The sequence below is a fragment of the Anabrus simplex genome, chromosome 1, assembly GCF_040414725.1.
Source record: "Anabrus simplex isolate iqAnaSimp1 chromosome 1, ASM4041472v1, whole genome shotgun sequence".
In the NCBI taxonomy this organism is placed as follows: domain Eukaryota; kingdom Metazoa; phylum Arthropoda; class Insecta; order Orthoptera; family Tettigoniidae; genus Anabrus; species Anabrus simplex.
Genome location: NC_090265.1, coordinates 1,720,474,448 through 1,720,496,594, shown reverse-complemented (window position 1 = coordinate 1,720,496,594; position 22,147 = coordinate 1,720,474,448). Strand labels below are relative to the sequence as shown.

The 22,147-nt window shown below is 41.3% G+C and overlaps 1 protein-coding gene across 1 annotated transcript in view; it reads left to right on the top strand.

Moving 5' to 3' along the window:
• Positions 1-22,147, top strand: part of LOC136864057 (potassium voltage-gated channel protein Shaw) — a 754,891-nt gene that overhangs the window by 288,502 nt on the left and 444,242 nt on the right. The window contains exon 3 of the mRNA XM_067140592.2: positions 17,532-17,612. Within this exon, the coding sequence (XP_066996693.1) occupies positions 17,553-17,612 (60 nt within the window). The 5' untranslated portion in view covers positions 17,532-17,552. The remainder of the gene's footprint in view (positions 1-17,531; positions 17,613-22,147) is intronic.

The window sequence follows — 22,147 nt, the reverse complement described above, 5'->3', positions numbered from 1 at the left end:
GAGAGCGTTATGGATCCTTCTTATTGGAGAGGGTTAATTACTTCTTCATGTTATAAACTAGCATACTCTTCCGCGGAGAGTGGTGAATAGATAGGGGCGGAGCGAGGGGAGCGTTGTGGATCCTTCTATCTATAGTGTTATAATTTACATTGAAATTATGTGTTTGCCAGACTGGAAAGATTTTATGTTACATCCAAATATTAGTTCTTTATAAATAACGCAGTTTACACCACACTTGATATTCCATGTCAAAGAACTCAGACCTAACATCGCGAGCACATACTCGATTGTCCCTCGTATTTAAATGTTTTTCTTGTCTTACTAATTTCAACTGACCTAGACAGGTTGCGGGAGTTAGTGATGTATGGGTTTGCAGATTGTTTTGGAGTCCTTAATGCACTAAGCTGTTGCAGAACAGTTGGAGAGTACTATTTTCCGATCTGGTGTGTTATGCGTTTTTATCGTACGATAGAGACATTCCATTTTTTATATTGGACCCTTTAAAGTCCATAAAGGATACCTAACTTCCTTACCTATTAGCAATCAGCATGAGACCTGTCTCTTGCGTCGTTACTGGTTCTTAGTTACTTGCTTAGGTAAGAGGCGGGTTTCAGTAATTTTTATCTATCTACCAAATGATCGGAGTCAAATCTATATAACATTGATATTTAATCAAGAAAATTATTGAAATGAAGTTAAAAACAAATATTTAAATTGACAATATAACGCCGAGGATAGATGTACTTGTTTAAGAGACTTTAACTCAACTGACTGATGGGCATCCTGACTAGAAACCACTGTCATAAGTTAAGAGTAAAATAAAGAAAGTCTGGAAATCCTTAAAATCGGCTACCATGTGAGACTTTTTTTTTGCTAGTGTCTTTACGTCGCACCGACACAGATAGGTCTTATGGCGACGATGGGACAGGAAATGTCTAGGAGTGGGAAGGAAGCGGCCGTGGCCTTAATTAAGGTACAGCCCCAGCATTTGCCTGGTGTGAAAATGGGAAACCACGGAAAACCATTTTCAGGGCTGCCGACAGTGTGGTTCGAACCTACTATCTCCCGAATACTGGATACTGGCCGCACTTAAGCGATTGCAGCTATCGAGTTCGGTCCATGTGAGACTACACGTACCATCATAATGATTCGTAATGATCCACCCCTCGTAGCATGAACTCTGGACCCTTGGTGTAATTAAGGCAGTCCAATCGGTAAGTGCCACACAGTGGTTGTACGGCATGGACCATTAACTGAATCGATGTGACCTGCGACTATGTCATGGACCGACATGTAACTATGTAATTTACGTTAAAGTCATTGTGGATGATGACCGCAAGGAAAATGATGCTATAATGGCAAATGGCCTTAATCTAAGTCACTGAGTTTGATGACCCCATAAGCATTCAAGTTTCTAAGCTGAAGGCTAAACACAATCAAGTTACTGTAGTTGATGACCAAGGTTTCCACTTTAATAATTTCAGCACATTTCATGCTCAATCAATCCAAGTCAAATTATACAACAACAACAACAACAACAACAACAATAACGCACAACGCTAGTGGCAGTACAAATCCTTTCCTTTCGAATAGGTCCCCTTAATCGTAACGTTAACAATTGAATTTTCCCAGCAAAATAAACTAAGATTTCCAGAATACATTTCAAGTTAGTCGCTTGGTTTTATTTCTCAAATACGATTTTCACTGAATTTAATAATTTTGTAAATTGAAATATTTTTTATGATCCTAATTAACAACAAATTCTACCCACCCGGACGAATGGATTCTTTAAAAAGTCCCTAATTAATTTTGTGACATTTCTAATTACATTTTATACTTCATCATTCACTTGATTCGTGGAGGCTGAAAATAACGCATTTAATTCTTCCAGTATTATTTATTTTTACATGACATCACATCGTTAAGTTTACCTTAACACTCACAATTATTAATACTTGCTTGGTTAACCCTAATTATAACGTACCCAAAATCTGCACAAGTAGAACTCAACGCAAAATAGACCAATTCCCATGTCACCTCACCCTGTGACATTTAAAATATAACTTAGTGCATCCCTCAAATCAATATCAACAACTACCACAATACTGTACTTTGGACATCCCTGGAAATGGTTAAATGCGATCATCCATTGTCTCATTTCCGTCGCGTCAAATATACGTTCAAATATTGGTTAAAATAGTTTATTCTAAAGAATGCAATCTAATTCCAAACATATTACTCAATGATATTTTTTTTTTTTTGCTAGGGGCTTTACGTCGCACCGACACAGACAGGTATTATGGTGACAGACGATGGGATAGGAAAGACCTAGGAGTGGGAAGGAAGCGGCCGTGGCCTTGATTAAGGTACAACCCCAGCATTTACCTGGTGTGAAAATGGGAAACCACGGAAAAACATATTCAGGGCTGCCGACAGTGTGATTCGAACCCACTATCTCCCGGATGCAAGCTCACAGCTGCGCGCCCCTAACATCACGGCCAACTCGCCCGGTTTTTAATATATTTTTTAGAAATTTCCAAACAGATTATCTCGGATATCATTTCTATCTAAACAGGGCTGCAATTTCAATGCATGGCAGACAATACGAGCTATCAGAGTATTTACATCATTGTAATCAAGCGATCAAAATCTGGGACGGAAATTATCGATCCAACCTGTGCAACCAAATTAGGTCGATAAGGAGAAGACCGGGCGAGTTGGCTGTGCGGTTAGGAGCGCGCGGCTGTGAGCTTGCATCCGGGAGATAGTAGGTTCGAATCCCACTGTCGGCAGCCCTGAAGATGGTTTTCGTGGTTTCCCATTTTCACATCAGGAAAATGCTGGAGATGTACCTTAATTAAGACCACGACTGCTTCCTTACAACTCCTAGGCCTTTCCTATCCCATCGTCTCCAAAGACCTATCTGTGTCGGTGCGACATAAAGCAACTAGAAAAAAAAAGGAGTAGAAAGCCATACCATACTTTCTAGGCATGAACAATTTACAGAGCATTCGAGTTACTGGTCTCTTTATTGGTGCAATATTTCGTTGATTGCAGAGGACGGTACAAACTCACAAGAAAAGGAGAAAAACCAGTATGAAGTTTTCATCAGTGTTATAAAACATTCTGTTACAGTTATTATTCGTATAGCGTTCACGATACGTGAATGTAGGAAAAGTACATCCTATTATTAATGTTAAAAACATGTTTTAGCAGACAACGTAGGGTTCCCCAAACTACATAAAATTAAACAATTTCTCAATTGTGCCAAAAGTTGAAGGGATAAAGGGCCCGTAAAGGATCCAAATTATGAGTATTGGATATCTCTAACAAATTAAAAAGGAACAAAGTTCGAAAATCACTTCCGGCCTAAATGCAGTTCCAGAAAAACAGCATAAACTCACTCGTTTCTTTACTCATTTTTTATTCAGATCCTAGCCAAATTAACTTACATAATTATTTCTGTAATGTGTTCCTTGGTTCAATATCCTCAGGCATTTTTGTGATTTTTTGAAAAATCTTTACACCGAATGTAGTTATAAAGGCTTAGATGAGACTCTGCATTGATTCACAGTAGCGCTGGGAGTGGTGCTTAAGTGAAACGATGCATTGACTCATAGCGATCGTCGCGCTATAAAAAGGCAAACTGCTAATCTAATAGACTGGATAACGATGAGTAAGAAAATAACTGCAAGTTTTAGGAATAAATAAATAATATATTATCATACTTAATTATATTTTATTCGCCTAAAATTCGTAGCTCATACCCTTAGGATGTTTTCAACGTTGAGTTGCTTGCACGAAGGGCTAGAAATGAGTACTTTATGATATTTTGTGTCATTATGGCAAGTCTTCGCGGTCAGTCACAAGGCAGGAGTGTAGAGTGAGTGTGGACCAAACAGAGATAGGGAAGTTCTCTCAGATAGAGATAAGATATCGATCCCTGCGTCGTAAACGTGCATGGTAATGGGCAGATTACGGTCTGGTTCCTGGGAGCTCACACGTACAAATCGCGAAGTTCACCTTTATATACAGTAACATACTGCAGTTACACGCGTGGCCCTTGAACACAGCCTCCACATCGATTGAATACCATAATTTAGAAAGTGTGTAATTGCCAAAATGAATAAATCGCACAAAAACTGGAAAACAGTTTGAATACCGCAGAAGTGCGGAGTGATTTTCTCTAAATGCCATGACATTTACGTATGCATTGCACATTTATTTTTTAAACAAATTTAAGCACGCTTAGATAGAGAAAAGTTAGACATGAAGCACACCACATTACTTAGAAAACTTTATTTAACATGCTCATATAAGCATTAGATAATTTACTTTCTTATCTGGTGAGTATCAGGCGATCTAAAATTTGGAAAACTAAGTTTTTGTTTTTCATATTTTAACGTTCACCATTAATCACAAAAAACACTCATTTTTAAAAATCAATATATAAAAAACACCAAAAATTTATTCCTGCTTTTAACGATGTTAGGTTAGGAAAGTTAAACCCAGAAGAAAACACGAATGAATTAAAAGTTCGGAGCTGTATACAATTCCGTCAGCCGCCGAGCACTACTCGGAGTCATTTTCGGAGAGTTTACTTTTCCTGCCAGGCCTCATAGGTCTCCAGAAGCGCTGCAGCCCCCAGTTACACTTCAAAAGAAACAGTGTAAAAATAACAAAGGGAATTTACAGAAACTAACAGCACCAGCGAGCCAGGGCAAAGTTACATAGCAACTGAGGCCACAGGAGGGTGAGCAAAGGGAAACTGACTTTATATTACACCTGTCCAGGGCTACAGTGCATTAATAATAATAATAATAATAATAATAATAATAATAATAATAATAATAATAATAATAATAATAATAATAATAATAATAATTCGTAAGAGCTGTGGTTGAATGGAATGTGTACGATTATATCTTTGAAGAACAATCCCGGAGTCGAAGTCCCATCACATCTACTTCCTGGTAACCGCGACTAGATTTAAGAGATAATGGGCCGATGGCCTATCCATAAAAATGGGCATTATATTATACATTTATAAGTAGGGGGTTCTAAATACAAGAGGAATAATTTTAATTTCGTGTGGCTATCTCTAGCCGAGTGCAGGCCTTGTAAGGCAGACCCTCCGATGAGGGTGGGCGGCATCTGCCATGTGTGGATAACTGCCTGTTATTGTGGTGGAGGATCGTGCTATGTGCGGTGTGTGAGTTGCAGGGATGTTGGAAACAGCACAAACACCCAGCCCCCGGGATAATGGAACTGACCAATGAAGGTTAAAATTCCCGACCCGGCCGGGAATCGAACCCGGGACCCTCTGAACCGAAGGCCAGTACGCTGACCATTCAGCCAACGAGTCGGACTATAGGAGGAATACAACGTCACTACTAAATTAGAAGAATGATATCCTATGTTTTCGAATATAATTTTATTAAACTGAGAAAAGAACACACATAAACATTTCTATATAAGACTGTGCCATAAAATTTAATACTAAAAGGAAATACACTGACTGACAGAGCAAATGCAACACCAAGAAGGAGTGGTTCGAAAGGGATGAAAGTTGGGGAAAAAACAGAGACGGCACGGACGAATAATTGATGTTTATTTCAAACCGATATGAAGATTACACAATGCGCACGGCATCGACTCAGTAGGATGTAGGACCACCGCGAGCGGCGATGCACGCAGAAACACGTCGAGGTACAGAGTCAATAAGAGTGCGGATGGTGTCCTGAGCGATGGTTCTCCATTCTCTGTCAACCATTTGCCACAGTTGGTCGTCCGTACGAGGCTGGGGCAGAGTTTGCAAACGGCGTCCAATGAGATCCCACACGTGTTCGATTGGTGAGAGATCCGGAGAGTACGCTGGCCACGGAAGCATCTGTACACCTCGTAGAGCCTGTTGGGAGATGCGAGCAGTGTGTGGGCGGGCATTATCCTGCTGAAACAGAGCATTGGGCAGCCCCTGAAGGTACGGGAGTGCCACCGGCCGCAGCACATGCTGCACGTAGCGGTGGGCATTTAACGTGCCTTGAATACGCACTAGAGGTGACGTGGAATCATACGCAATAGCGCCCCAAACCATGATGCCGCGTTGTCTAGCGGTAGGGCGCTCCACAGTTACTGCCGGATTTGACCTTTCTCCACGCCGACGCCACACTCGTCTGCGGTGACTATCACTGACAGAACAGAAGCGTGACTCATCGGAGAACACGACGTTCCGCCATTCCCTCATCCAAGTCGCTCTAGCCCGGCACCATGCCAGGCGTGCACGTCTATGCTGTGGAGTCAATAGTAGTCTTCTGAGCGGACGCCGGGAGTGCAGGCCTCCTTCAACCAATCGACGGGAAATTGTTCTGGTCGATATTGGAACAGCCAGGGTGTCTTGCACATGCTGAAGAATGGCGGTTGCCGTGGCGTGCGGGGCTGCCACCGCTTGGCGGCGGATGCGCCGATCCTCGCGTGCTGACGTCACTCGGGCTGCGCCTGGACCCCTCGCACGTGCCACATGTCCCTGCGCCAACCATCTTCGCCACAGGCGCTGCACCGTGGACACATCTCTATGGGTATCGGCTACGATTTGACGAAGCGACCAACCTGCCCTTCTCAGCCCGATCACCATACCCCACGTAAAGTCGTCTGTCTGCTGGAAATGCCTTCGTTGACGGCGGCCTGGCATTCTTAGCTATACACGTGTCCCGTGGCACACGACAACACGTTCTACAATGACTGTCGGCTGAGAAATCACGGTACGAAGTGGGCCATTCGCCAACGCCGTGTCCCATTTATCGTTCGCTACGTGCGCAGCACAGCGGCGCATTTCACATCATGAGCATACCTCAGTAACGTCAGTCTACCCTGCAATTGGCATAAAGTTCTGACCACTCCTTCTTGGTGTTGCATTTGCTCTGTCAGTCAGTGTATATGATGGATTCAAATTGATGACTTAATGATCACTTGTCCTTTCAGATTTTGCATTCCGCATCAGATAACCCTATAACACTTAAGAGGCGCCCCCCTTATTATCACTTCACTTGCTAACACTCATAATTTAAAACACTCATTAATTAATTAATAATTGCACATAATAAAAAGGCACATTCGCAATTACGAATTGTGTCATTATCATGAATTCATATTCATAGATTCGAAGTTCATTGTGTCATGATATTATATGATTAAGGCACTGAATTAATTATGATAAGCACACATCTGAAATATTTGAAAGACATATTATAATTCTTGCTTATTAACCCTATTTGAATATTATTTACGATGATGCAGTTATCACACAAGCATGTTTCGGCGGGATGTGAATAACACTATTTAACGAGACAATTCATAGACAATGTTGTTCCTGTGAGACAATACATTGACAACAACACCATAACGCTATGTACAACAAGAATATAAGAACACTCATCTGGACATTAAACACACAAAATAATACATTTCACATATACACATGCGTATGGAAGGTATGCTCCCTCCATGATCAATGACAATGACGGTGTTCGTCACTATCGGATGGGATCGAACCCATAGTCTTCTGACAATCGGGCGCATGCCTAAACTCCTAATTCGAATTGAATAAATAAAGAAAAATTGGGAGGAATTCCTTCATCTCCTGATATATCGACTCTATCACGTCAGTGGTAATCTATTATTTGCACGTGTATGTTATGTAACGATTTGTCAGAAAGAAATAGCCAGAAAAGTGTCCCAGGTACTGTATTTGTGATGCTTTACCGTGCAGTCATTTCCCTCAGACACAGAACAATATACTTTTCGAGGCACACTCAGCTGACAACTTTCACTAGATATAACGGCAATTCCATACTGCCTTTCTCATTAATCTTAAGGAAGGATATCTCTCTTCCTACAATAGCCTCAATATTAAATCCGGCCTTATACAGCCTCATTATAGTATAGCTTTAATCTACCTCATTACCATCTGGCACTATTCAACCTCATTTTCATTATCATTAGTGTGGTATAAGATCTCACACTTGACATAAATTCTCTTGGAAAATTCACATTTCCATTTCGCTTCAACCTATCAGACGGTAACACGCAAGCCGACCATCATTCAAATCCTGAAATTTCAAACGCAAGCATATTTGCAGAAGAATCTATTCTTCGGGACATTTAAAAAAATTGCACATTACATTCGCCGTCTAAATATATCATATTTGCACCCGTTGTTACATTTCCAGCTTCTCAGTCAGTAGTCTTAAATATGATATGGGGAAATATCCTACCTTACGTGTGAAGCATAAATTTAACATAAGAACCTTCTAATGATTCATGACAACACGTAACCTGTTGATAACTGAGATTAGTTAAACGAACATTACTCCCATTTATTACAATACTTCACACACAAGACAGTACTAAGACCTCATAATTACGTCATGCATTAATTTTTCCCAAGGGTAAATAAAATGCTGGTTTCCAAACCAGAGAAAATTCCCTATAATAAACTAGAAAACTACAATCTCTTCGAAGTAGCTTGTGATAATTATTCATATTCTACCTAATTAGCATGCAAATGTACTTGTTTACATTTAGGGAAATTATGATTTTCAAGCTTAGAATTTTGAAGTGTACTTATCGATCCTGCATTGTGACCATTCTTCCTCAGGTAGGCACATTCAGAGGAAATTAAACTCTCATCACGACGTCTTCAATAGCGCAGGATCCTAGGTTCACCTCATTAATGTACACGTCCATGCTGCAGATCTTCACAAGGCGTTGGAAGGTCTAGAAGATACCTAACGCGCTGGGATGAAGCACAGGCAAACAGCCTTAGACTCTTCCAGGATCGACGATTTCACTCGTTCATATATGCAAATGAGGAACGTTAATTGTGTGTCACGTATTATGACCCGATGCGATTAGAATCACTCATAAGCTTGAGTGAGCTAATCTAGTAACGATATTTTTCTGTAGTTCGTTACCCTAATTATCTCATTAGCATAAACAGTTATTAATCACTCAGGTAAAAATTGAAGTATCACGTACACACTGGCACTGTTTCTGGATTTAATTAATTTCATGTGGCTATTTCTAGCCGAGTGCAGCCCTTGTAAGGCAGACCCTCCGTTGAGGGTGGGCGGCATCTGCCGTGTGTAGGTAACTGCGTGTTATTGTGGTGGATGATAGTGTTATGTGTGGTGTGTGAGTTGCAGGGATGTTGGAGACAGCACAAACACCCAGTCCCCGGGCCATTGGAATTAACTAATGAAGGTTAAAATCCCCGAACTTGCCGGGAATCAAACGCGGGACCCTCTGAACTGAAGGCCAGTACGCTGACCATTCAGCCAACGAGTCGGACACTGTTTCTGGATATACAGAGTTTATTTTATATAGCACACTCGTTGTTAATGATCTGGCGTTACCTAATTTACGGCACTTCTGCGCGTAAGGCAAGTTATTCACTGCGTTTACGTATTCGGCAGACGCTGCCCAATTATTATTATTATTATTATTATTATTATTATTATTATTATTATTATTATCACAAGTAAGCCACTATTTTTCTTGTCAAGTTCTCCTCCCGACTCTATTTTTGTGATTTTAACTGCGCTTTTACGGTACTTCACTTTTATCTGATCAACCGTGCTTTAATTATGTCATGTACACATTTACCTGTACATAAGTAAATGCCGCCAAGTTGTCACACGATTCATTGTAGGCAAATAGTACCTGTTTCACTAACTTGATGTTTGCAACACAATACGGAACCTCAGAATAAACGAAGAATTTGCAATCTGTGGCGCATGAGTGATTAACTTACTCAGGCCGATAATGTGTACATTATTTCACAACTCATATGGTACAAACACTTGCACTGCACAATGCGATGAACATATTGCGCAACTGCACTGACCGTAAGACTGATTGCACGTCTGAACGGTGGAAAAATACTGAAAATAATGGATATCTATCTCTCGTAGCGATTTATTTTATATGTGTAGAGGGCTAAAGTTGGTGGAGGGTGCTAAACACGCCTTCTTCTCACACATCGGTACGCTAATACCCTGTTCTCGAAGTTGATTGAGGTATCAAAAGATAGCTCCAGTCTTCTACATTCCACTGATCGAATCTCATCCGGATCGGATCGTAGGTTTAATCTGATATTTTTCTAGTAAATGACTCTACGCCTTTGAAAAATCTAACTTAAGCTAGCACGGCCAGAGTCATGACGTCTTTTCGTAATTTGCTGCACCCTTATGCATCGCGTAATTGATGATATGTTAATTAAGTGGAATATATCCATATATATTCATCCTGACGAGCTCTTACTGGTAAATATTTGTTGCGTATTTCAGAATCCATGTTTTTATTATTGTTATAAACAAGTGATAGTTCTCAGTTGGCATCAATGAATATGCGGGTAAATAAACATATAATTGTGTTTTCATGGGTTAACAAAACTTAATTAAAGACAGACCGCTGTCACCTGGTGTTTGCTCACTCTCATTCACTCCCACAAGAGAGAGAAGATATCGAATTGTGGACTGGCGCATGACCAGTTTTGGCAAGTGCGCGCAATGAGACTCTCGCTTCTTGAGCCAGCGGCGAGTCGCTCGTGCCCCGTATAGTGCAAAATGTGCTAGTTATGGCACTAATTATCACAGAATGACGCGGAAAACGGCACATTACTGTCACAGGGTATCACAACATGCTATGACAGTGTCGTGAAACAGTCACAATATCTACCCTGACTGAGTCATTTTTTTTTGCTAGTTGCTTTACGTCGCACCGACACAGATAGGTCTTATGGCGACTATGGGACAGGGAAGGGCTAGGAGTGGGAAGGAAGCGGCCGTGGCCTTAATTAAGGTACAGCTCCAGCATTTGCCTGGTGTGAAAATGGGAAACCACGGAAAACCATTTTCAGGGCTGCCGACAGTGGGGTTCGAACCTACTGGACAGAGTCATTTGCGGCCAGTGAAAAATTAGTGATGAAAGTGTTGAAGATTTGTCTTCAATGTCTTACTTGTTATAATAGCGTAAGTGAATGGTAAATTATAGCAGATTACGGGAATGCACGTACTATGCGTCGCGCATGCGACATTGGAATTCTATTCATGTTATATTGCGCAAGCGCGACGTTTGGAAGTTTTACGGTTAATTGCACGGTGATGTTTCAAAACAAATTAGCACACAAGTATTACAAACGTAGAATATTAAGAACATATTAAGCAAGTATAGGCCTTATCTGCAAAGAGGGAAAAGAAAACTTCAGCAGAAAACGCATGAATGTAAACTCTAAACTAAAAATGGATCTGTGTACCGTGTTCTTGTGAAACGTATTATATTTGTAACTTTGACACAGCTACAGTTTTATTACACACAAAACAGCAAACCTGCACCGTGAGATACAATCGCAACATCTGCCGGCAAATAAGGAAACGTTTTGCTCAAGTCCCTTTTCTTGTCACATGTGATGCAGTTCATACACTTAAGGTGGTGCTTCTTCGTGGTTGATGTTCTTGCTGTCGTCTTCCAGTTTTTACAATTTTGTAGGTTATCGGGGTATAAATCTCATTAATATTTTGTTAAACAGAAAACACACAATGTGAAAGGATATAAACTAATTCACTACAAAGTTTTGTCAGAGAACAAGGGCTCTTCGGGCACTCCAGCGCGTGCTAACGACCGCAAAAGTTTTCAAGCCATTGGCACACACAGTCATGGTTCGGTTCGTGAAAACTAAGTACAACACATAGATGGAAACCACGGACCACTGCACGAGCATGTCTGAGATCGAAGCAACTTTGGCACCAGTTGTCTGTAGTCTTTGCATCCGGTATACAAAAGTCACTTCAAATTTTTGTCTCCTCATAACTCCTTATAGAAATGTTATTGAATGGCTTCCTTACAAGGAACTCAACGATCTTCGTTTATGATTTTTACTGTGGAAGTTTCAGCAATATTTAGGTCTCCAGTATTTATAAAGGTATCCGAAGCTTTACAGTAATCCTTTAAACCAGTTTACTCCATATTAACAACAAAATAAGGACGTTTTGTTTCAGCTAATTATGATTAGAAGTTCTATGTTCTTCGATACAAATATCGCGTTTTACATTCTACTGTTGTACGTATGTTTAGTCCTCAGCCAGAAGGCTGGTTGGATCCTCAACAGCTCCACCATCAGCTGTCATAGATGGCCTAGGCATCACTGAAGAGGTGTAGTAGGGAAATGAGGAGTGGGGTAGTTTCCCGTTGCTTTCCTTACCGAGCCAGAAGTTGCTATTACATATCAGTCTGCCAAGCCCACTGAAATGCATGCACCATCCGACTCTATGAGCAATATTTTCACACCATCCATAGCAGGGACTGGCTGCAGAAGGAATGGCATTACTACCATCACTCATACCTCAGTCACTTTCATTTTGTCAAAGCCAAGGATAAAGCTGAGACAGATCAACGAAAGTAACAAGACTGCTCTAGCCCAGAAGACCTAGTGCACTGTAAACACTAGGTCCCGCCAGCAAAGGCATATTATAAGCTGAAAATTTCATTAAATACATTTCTATCTATTAAGGTAGAACCTCCTGTTTTTACAAGCTGCCATTAAAAGAAGGTAAACCATTTCAAATTTTATGTGTAAAGTTCTGTTAATGAACGGAAACACTAAATTATAACGTAGATACGGCATAACAGTATAATTGTTGATGACAGTGAAGGCAGATGTATCTAGTGAAGAGCTGTGGAACTTCGACACATTTTGTTACACGTGTAACTGTTGATACAACCTGCTCCATCCTCAGGTTGTTCCAAAAACTACTTCCTCCAAATGTTTTGCTTACACATGCTTTGGACTTGTTGCATAGACACATTTTTAATTGAAAACCTGACATTTTCAATTTTGGCACTTGGGCCCTTTTTAATTTATAGTATTCAATTAGCGTGTCAATCCTCGTAGTCACCAGGCCAACATGTAGCCACTGGAGCTTGTTCTTTTAATTTCCTAATAATTTCTGAATAATAAATGATGTCTCTGGAGCCCGGTATTCCTGCAATAATACCAATACTAATGAAGGTGCCACCTCATATTGTAAGAAATGTGACGACACTATAACATTATAATTATGTTAGAAGTGGCTACCACACAGGATTGAACTCGGCATGCCATATTCTGCCAATACGTGTTCGACATGTTTAGAGGATCTCCTCTAAGGTCGTACAATAAAGTCCCCTTTGTTTCCACTCTCTTCGACACTCCCAGATATTTGATTGACTCTCTCAGAGAGATGCTCTTGACGTTTCCTCCCGTAGGTTGAGATATCTTCACCAATAAGTTTTCACTTATATCATATTACTTACTCGGCCATATTAATATTCAAACCAATCTCACTGAATCCACGAATTCGTGCAAGTTCGAGCGAAGATTGTTTAACTTTGCCGATGATGACGGTATCATCCACGAAGCTTAAGACTGTTAACGGCTTACGTTCGAATGCTGTAGGGAAATCCATATTCTCTTGCAACTGGTTCCTCGTCGAGTTCTTCCAGAATATGATACATTACAAGATTTGATATCGCTCTAGATAAAGGAGATCCATGCAAAACGCCTCTTGTTACTGGCTTGGTATTTAAGTGGTTACTTTCAATTTGTGTTTGATTTCCTTCTTTTGAAGACACAACCAAAGAAAAAGATTTTGAGGGAGCAATGGAATTTTCCAATGTTCTTCTAAGATGATCGTGGTCTATGTTATCGAAGACTTCATGAATGTCAAGAAAAATTATAGTAGCATTGCTGCTATTCTTCTTTGCACATTTTAATATCGACTGTAGTATGGATGTGTTCAGTGTAGTGCCAGTTGAATTCGTGAAACCTCTTTGGTTCTAATTAAACATTAAGAATTCCCTTAACCTCCGGTCGAGGACTCGCCCGATAACTCTTCTGAGAACTGAAACAATTGTGATTGATGGCAAATTTGAGCTTGACATCTGATCTCCAGATTAAAATATTAATATTCTTCTTGCTTCATTGATGCAGGGTGGTACATGTGATATGTCGAACATACGGGTATCTGTAAGAGCAATTACATCAGTAACCATGGTTCTCTCTGACAACTCTCATTAACACGTGATAAGGTCCGGGTGGCGAATCAATTGCTATTTTCTGAATTGGTGATAGAATTTTCTCTTTCGGAATGATGTAGTGATTGTGTCATCTAGAACAATACTCTGTGGATCAGGTAATTGATTTGGATAGTAATTCCGGATACAGTCATTACTGACAGAAAAATCTGGGGAAAATGATTTTCTATATCCTGAACAGGAGCTTTGCCTTGGGATCAACAATTATCAAGAACACGATGAAGTGCTTTTCTCCTTTGATAATAATAATAATAATAATAGTGATGATACTGCGTTAGCTGGTATTCATGTTTTGCATGTCTGTTTGCTCAATCGCGCTTTGTTTGCCTTTCGGGTTTTGATGACTGTAAATACTTTGGTCCTTCCTATCGTTACTCAGTTCATAATACCTGCAAGCAGGGTGCTTAGGTCTAGGAAGAATATCAAGAGACTGGGCAAAGATATGTGTAAACTCATGTACCCTTTCTAAAAGCTGATTTTTAACCATATTTTCTGTGAATTTCTCTTTCCATTTCGTAATTTATTATTTGAATAGAGTAACTTTTAATCATCGAGGAAGAAAGAGAAGAGGTTGACGATTCAGAAGCGTTGGCAGAAATATTCACCTGACGAGATACAAGTCTCAGTTGTTGAACATCAGGACGAGATTTGCTCAAGTAAATCTAACGCCTTTAATCCATGGGCATTTGTTCCAAGGAATTGACAATGAAGTGGTTGGGGTGCCACGCAATGTGATTATTACACTGACTGACAGAGCAAATGCAACAAAAAGAAGGAGTGGTCAGAACTTTATGCCAATTGCAGGGTAGACTGACGTCACTGAGGTATGCTCATGATGTGAAATGCGCCGCTGTGCTGCGCACGTAGCGAACGATAAATGGGACACGGCGTTGGCGAATGGCCCACTTCGTACCGTGATTTCTCAGCCGACAGTCCTTGTAGAACGTGTTGTCGTGTGCCACAGGACACGTGTATAGCTAAGAATGCCAGGCCGCCGTCAACGGAGGCATTTCCAGCAGACAGACGACTTTACGAGGGGTATGGTGATCGGGCTGAGAAGGGCAGGTTGGCCGCTTCGTCAAATCGCAGCCGATACCCATAGGGATGTGTCCACGGTGCAGCGCCTGTGGCGAAGATGGTTGGCGCAGGGACATGTGGCACGTGCGAGGGGTCCAGGCGCAGCCCGAATGACGTCAGCACGCGAGGATCGGCGCATCCGCCGCCAAGCGGTGGCAACCCCGCACGCCACGTCAACCGCCATTCTTCAGCATGTGCAAGACACCCTGGCTGTTGCAATATCGACCAGAACAATTTCCCGTCGATTGGTGGAAGGAGGCCTGCACTCCCGGCGTCCGCTCAGAAGACTACCATTGACTCCACAGCATAGACGTGCACGCCTGGCATGGTGCCGGGCTAGAGCGGCTTGGATGAGGGAATGGCGGAACGTCGTGTTCTCCGATGAGTCACGCTTCTGTTCTGTCAGTGATAGTCACCGCAGACGAGTGTGGCGTCGGCGTGGAGAAAAGTCAAATCCGGCAGTAACTGTGGAGCGCCCTACCGCTAGACAACGCGGCATCATGGTTTGGGGCGCTATTGCGTATGATTCCACGTCACCTCTAGTGCGTATTCAAGGCACGTTAAATGCCCACCGCTACGTGCAGCATGTGCTGCGGCCGGTGGCACTCCCGTACCTTCAGGGGCTGCCCAATGCTCTGTTTCAGCAGGATAATGCCCGCCCACACACTGCTCGCATCTCCTAACAGGCTCTACGAGGTGTACAGATGCTTCCGTGGCCAGCGTACTCTCCGGATCTCTCACCAATCGAACACGTGTGGGATCTCATTGGACGCCGTTTGCAAACTCTGCCCCAGCCTCGTACGGACGACCAACTGTGACAAATGGTTGACAGAGAATGGAGAACCATCCCTCAGGACACCATCCGCACTCTTATTGACTCTGTACCTCGACGTGTTTCTGCGTGCATCGCCGCTCGCGGTGGTCCTACATCCTACTGAGTCGATGCCGTGCGCATTGTGTAAGCTGCATATCGGTTTGAAATAAACATCAATTATTCGTCCGTGCCGTCTCTGTTTTTTCCCCAACTTTCATCCCTTTCGAACCACTCCTCCTTGGTGTTGCATTGTCACTGTCAGTCAGTGTATATGGAAAATGGGGCTGAGATTCTAGCCATAAAGTGTAAGACAGAATGCACTTCATTCGTCAGCGCCTCAGACGGATTTTGTGCAGACTAAACTCGTTACCAATGGAACGGTTCATTGCCTTAACTGATCTAGTAAGTACAGTCACTGTGTAACTTGAGTACTTTGGATGGAGGAAGGAAAAATGGCAGCTCCATCAATAGTAAGGTATGTTTTCTTACATTTTGTACTTCAGTGCGTTAATATGTTATTTTACAACTTTTCTAGTTACAGGGTTGCCACTAAGACACCGATTAACAGGTTTGAAAGTTACTATCGAATATAATAATAGATATTCATATTAGTATGGGGAAACGAAAAAGTCTTAGACATAAAATAGACAAAAATCAAGTTAGCTAAGAGTACACATCGCTCCATCGTCTCTAGGGGAACTCGATAGAACTTGATAGCAGCTATTGCATGGGGGTTTGTTTCGTAATTAGTGGAATACTTGTCGTTGTATTTAAAAGAATAGTACGCAGTACGCGTTTCGTTTCATACATATTTTGGCACTTTAATCTATCGTTAGCAGGTAACCTACAAGGATCATTTTAAGGTATTGAAATGTTTTTATTTATTTTTTATTTATTTATTTATTTATTTATTTATTTATTTATTTATTTATTTATTTATTTATCGTGAGTTTTAGCGTCGGGAGTGTCCGAGGACATGTTTGGCTCGCCTGGTGCAGGTCTTTCTATTTGACACCTACAGGCGACCTGAGCGTCTTGGTGTGGGATGATGATGATTATTATAATGAGGTAGGTAGTGGGTGAAAACCGGCGTCCACACATAGCCTACTCTTGTCGAATAACACCAAATGGTGTGCTGAAAGCTTTTCGTCCCCATCCGACGGACGAATCACCATTAACAGCGTCATATGCCCTCACTCCCTATAAGCTCTGAGGAGAGGTTTGGAATTTAATCCAAGCTTTTGGCTCGCAATCTAGTGACAGAAGTTGTATATCGCCACCTCTCCTACCCTGCTGGCCAACATTTTTATGGTGAATTTTTTTTTCGATCAACTGGAATCGAACTGGCTAACCATAGTGTCGAACCATACAGACTTCAGCGCCTCCAGGCGGGTTGGGTATTGAAATAATCTATTAACTAATAACAGCGACACTGGGCTCTAATGGGTTTAAGTAACGAAACTGTAATGTCGAGTAGATGCTGCTCTAAGTAACTGGTTGTTGTTTATTCCAGGTGGCGCGCCATGCGGTGACAATGGACGGAGAAAACCGCATCATTCTCAACGTGGGCGGTATTCGCTACGAGACTTACAAGGTACAGTATGTCACTTAAATATCTCCTTAACATAAGTTAACTTGAGTTTAGTCAAAACAATTCTACACTGGAGACCGATATTCACAAAAGAAGAAATGTCTCTGCTTTAATAGGTTGCACACTAAAAACTATTAGCTGATCAACATCTAAACCTGCGGCCACGGAATTAGGTGGGTGAGGAAAACTGCGCTGTGTTCAGACGTGGGAGGAGGAGACAGATGGTCGAGAGTCGCTTACATCTGAGCACGGATTGGCAACGCTGATCGTGCAGTGCCGCCTATAGCTCATTCCATGTCAAGAAAATACAAGGAGTGAACACGCCCCCTCTTAGACTGTCATAATTCCTAGTGATTAAGGAATATCATACTATACATTATATGAAGACTGGACATCAATAACGGGATAAGTGCCAAAAAATTGAAAAATTATTTAGACCCGAAAAAGCGAGCTCTGTGCCAATGCTAACAACCTATAAAGAGGGCTAACTGCCATGGCCATGATTGTAGTGCATACAAGACCCAAAAGATGGCATGAGAGGTATGTGCCGGGCCGCTAGTGAAGCTATTACGGGCTATGTGCCACCGAGATTTTACTGTTGAGAGAGCAAGAGAAGTAATGAAACAAGATACTATATCATCTCAGCTTCCTACGAGTGACGAATGTACGTGTTCGATGGATCTTCAACAAGTTCTATCACTGCCTTCTCTAACCCATGGTCAGATGTTTTATTCCCGACAGCTTTCATGCTACAACCTGTGTGTCCATGTTGGTGACAACAACAAGGGGTTCATGTATTTGTGGCACGAGGGTATGAGTGGCCGAGATGGTAATGAAGTTGCTTCATGTCTGTTTAAAGCACTCAGTAGTCCTGAATTTGTGAGAAAACGAAAACTTAATGTCTGGTCGGATAACTGTATTGGCCAGAACAAGAACAAAATGATGATGTTTCTTTGGATTTACTTGACGATTAGTGGCAAGTATGATGAGATAAACCATAAATTTTTGGTCTCTGGTCATTCATTTTTATCTTGTGACAGAGATTTTGCACAGATCGAGAAACGTAAAAGGGTTGAAAAGTGTCAAGTTCCTTAGAACCTGGTGAATGCAACACCAAACAATCCTTTTACGGTTACTATGCTTCAACCTGATGACTTCTTTGATTTCAAAAAAGCAGCTGGTTCATACATCAATACGACAAAACCAAATATTTCGAAATGCAGTTGGATTAGATTTCAGAAAGTCGCACCCGGAGTCGTCAAGACGAGAAAAATGTTTAATGAATTTGAAGCATGGAGCACTTGCAAGGTTCTCAAGAAAGGGGTTACCACTAATACAATCAAGAACTTGGTTTTACCACTACAGCCGTGTCAAAACAACTTGTCAGCTGAGAAGAAGAGAGATCTGCAACAGATGCTGCCGTATTTGAAGGAAGAGAATCGAGCATTCTTCGAAGAATTAATCAACTAAAATTGTTTTGTATTCTTAGAAAAACTATACTAGGATGTTCTAACAAGACGTAAAGTAAAAAAAGAAGGTAAACTGTAATTAAATGCATGTACTAGGACTGATATAAACAGTTAAAATTTATAAAAACTTGAGATTTTTCATTGGCACTTAACTCGTTTTTGCTGAAAAAAATGTGGCACTTAACACGTTCTACATTTTGCTGAATAAAATGCTATTTTCCATTCATAAGAGAAAGTAAATTAAGAAAAAAAAACGCAATAGGAATATGAATCTTACCCTAAGTAATAAATTAAAAAATTGGTTAAGGTTTTTGATCAAGAGATCTTTGACAGAAACAAAAAAAAATGAATAATTCCAAATCAACTTTTTGGTACTTAGTCCATTATTTATGTCCAGTCTTCATATTGTATTATGAAAGAAAGAAGTATGGGGCATGTTTTTGTCGGTGAGTTATTAAAATAACTACTGAAGGTTTTCTATTTCATAAATACATCCAGAGGGAGGAAGCAGAATGCCGGGAACAGCCATCACTTTGTTGTCTTCCTTCATTTTCCTTCTGAGTTGCTCTGGTACATGAAACGCGAAATCCGTTACGCTGTGAATCGCCAGCAGGTTATCACTGTTGTAGAGAAGTAATCTATTTATTTGTGTGTGTGTTCTAATATTCTCGCAATGTACAGCAGTTGTTACTGAAGATTTTGATGTTGTGGTGTGCAGAGATACATCACGGCATGACTTGTACTGATATAGAAATTCGCTGTGCTTAGTTTTGTTACTTAGCTTTTGTATTTTAAGCGCACGTCTGTCACATTTTTGCCACTTTTTCACAAGCGCATTTAACTGATACCATCCTTTACGTGAGGCAATATGACGACACAGTAGTTCCCGGCGTTGCCTGGGCAAATTTGTAGAAAGCAATTTACTGCATCTTCCAAGCCTATAAACATTATCTGTTGTCTATTTTCTCCCAATTTTCCTTGAACTTCAATACTGAGGTATTGTATGTGCAGTTGTTTACCCATATTGCTGTAAAAACATAAATAAGCGCCCCCCCCCCCCCTAACAAACCTGTACCTTAGAATTTTTTTTAAATGCAGCTTAGTTTCTTGCTCCTTTTATTTTAAATATAAGTACTGAGTTTCGTCAATATATATGCCACTGTTTTTCCGCGATCCTGTTGGGCAGAGCCGTTCCATATGGTAAACTGTTGTCATAACAGCAATACTGTTTTTTTTAACTTGGAATGAGCTATAGTCGAAGCCGGTCCGCTCCAGGTCCAAGTATAGTTTAAAGTAGTTTTCTTTTCGATACTAGGCATTCCAATATATAGTATTCAGGTATTTAAAGTTATACTGTAAAGCATAAAGACATACAAATACTGTATTTTAATAAAACTGATACAGATTAATCCAAAAGTACCTCCTACTTACAGTGTCCTCTGTCCTGCGCTGGCCCGCGCGACCCAAACGACCTCAGCTAGCGAAATTTATATGGCCCCTTTCCGGGCCATTTTCCTGGAAAACTAAAAGACCCATGGGAACACGTTTCAAATTTTAAAAATCAAGTTAGATGATTTTCTATATTTTATTGACTGAAGAAATGGAAACATGACCGCTTACTTACAATTTCGATACATGATTTTAAGGATTTACATTTACTTGGTCAGGTTTTTTTTCTTAATAATATTATTGAACTGGTTTATGTGGGAAGTAGTTATACCGCTAAAATCACCAGTATTTCCTGGAGCTTGTTGTATAATTTGTATTGCAACATTACAGTACGTAACAGCAGGAGCTTGGGAGAGAACAAACTGCCTCGCCCTTCAAAATGACGCGTTAGATTAGACATTTCTTCAACAGTTGATACATATAACCTTGATCTTCTTTCTTACTACATTTCTTAACCTGTTTACTCCCCAGGGTTGGCTTTCCCCTGGGACTCAGCGATGGATCCCACCTCTACTGCCTCAAGCGCAATGTCCTGGAGCGCGAGACTGTGGGTCGGGGATACAACTGGGGAGGATGACCAGTAACTCACCCAAGCGGCCACACCTGATATGCTGAACAGGGGGGATGGTTGGGAAGATTGGAAGGGATAGGCAAAGAAGAGGGAACAAAGCGGCCGTGGCCTTAAATTAGGCAGCATCCCGGCATTTGCCTGCAGGAGAAGTGGGAAACCACGGAAAACCACTTCGAGGATGGCTGAAGTGGAAATCGAACCCACCTCTATTTAGTTGACCTCCCGAGGTTCAGTGGATCCCGTTTCAGCCCTCAGACCACTTTTCAAATTTTGTGGCAGAGCCGTGAATAGAACCCGGGCCTCCGTGGGTGGCAGCTAATTACGCTGACTACTACATCACACAGGCGGACTGATAGCCTTCGTGACAGCGTAATTTCTCCGACCCGCCTAATTTGGTGGCCGTAACAATAATGGAATTGTTGTTGTCTGTATAACTATGTACTAATGTACGGTAGGCGGAATAACATTCAATTTAGAGAGCAATAACATAGAAATGCAGCATAGAAATCTATTAGCAGCCCACAGTGGTCTGTTTTTGAGCTCCATGAAGTCAGATACGACTCCAAAGTGCGTATCACGACTGATATTTTTGTCCAACACCCTGGGACATTGCACGTTGTTCGAGTGTCACGTGGAAACTCGGAGAACTATTCTGTGGACAGCAGTCACTGTCCTCATTCAGCAGATCAAGCCAGGCAGTGATGATGGCGTGTCCTCCGGAGAAGCCTGGTGCAGGTCCTTCAATTTGATTTCCGTAGGCGACTTGCGCGCCGTGATGAGGATAAAATGATAATGAAGACGGCACAAACATCCAGTCCCCGTGCCAAGAGATTTCACCAATAGGGAACATGCATGATCCGGGGTTTTAATTAAAACTAAGCTTATCTGATTCAAAATTTCATGCAGAATTCAAAAATGTGATCAGAATGTACAAATAATAACTACAAACATGATAAAAATCTAAATCAATGTACGAAACTGTCACGTGACGCAAGTACACGATCTCATTGGTCTGACGTCATCGTACAGGTTGACTGAATTAGCAGACG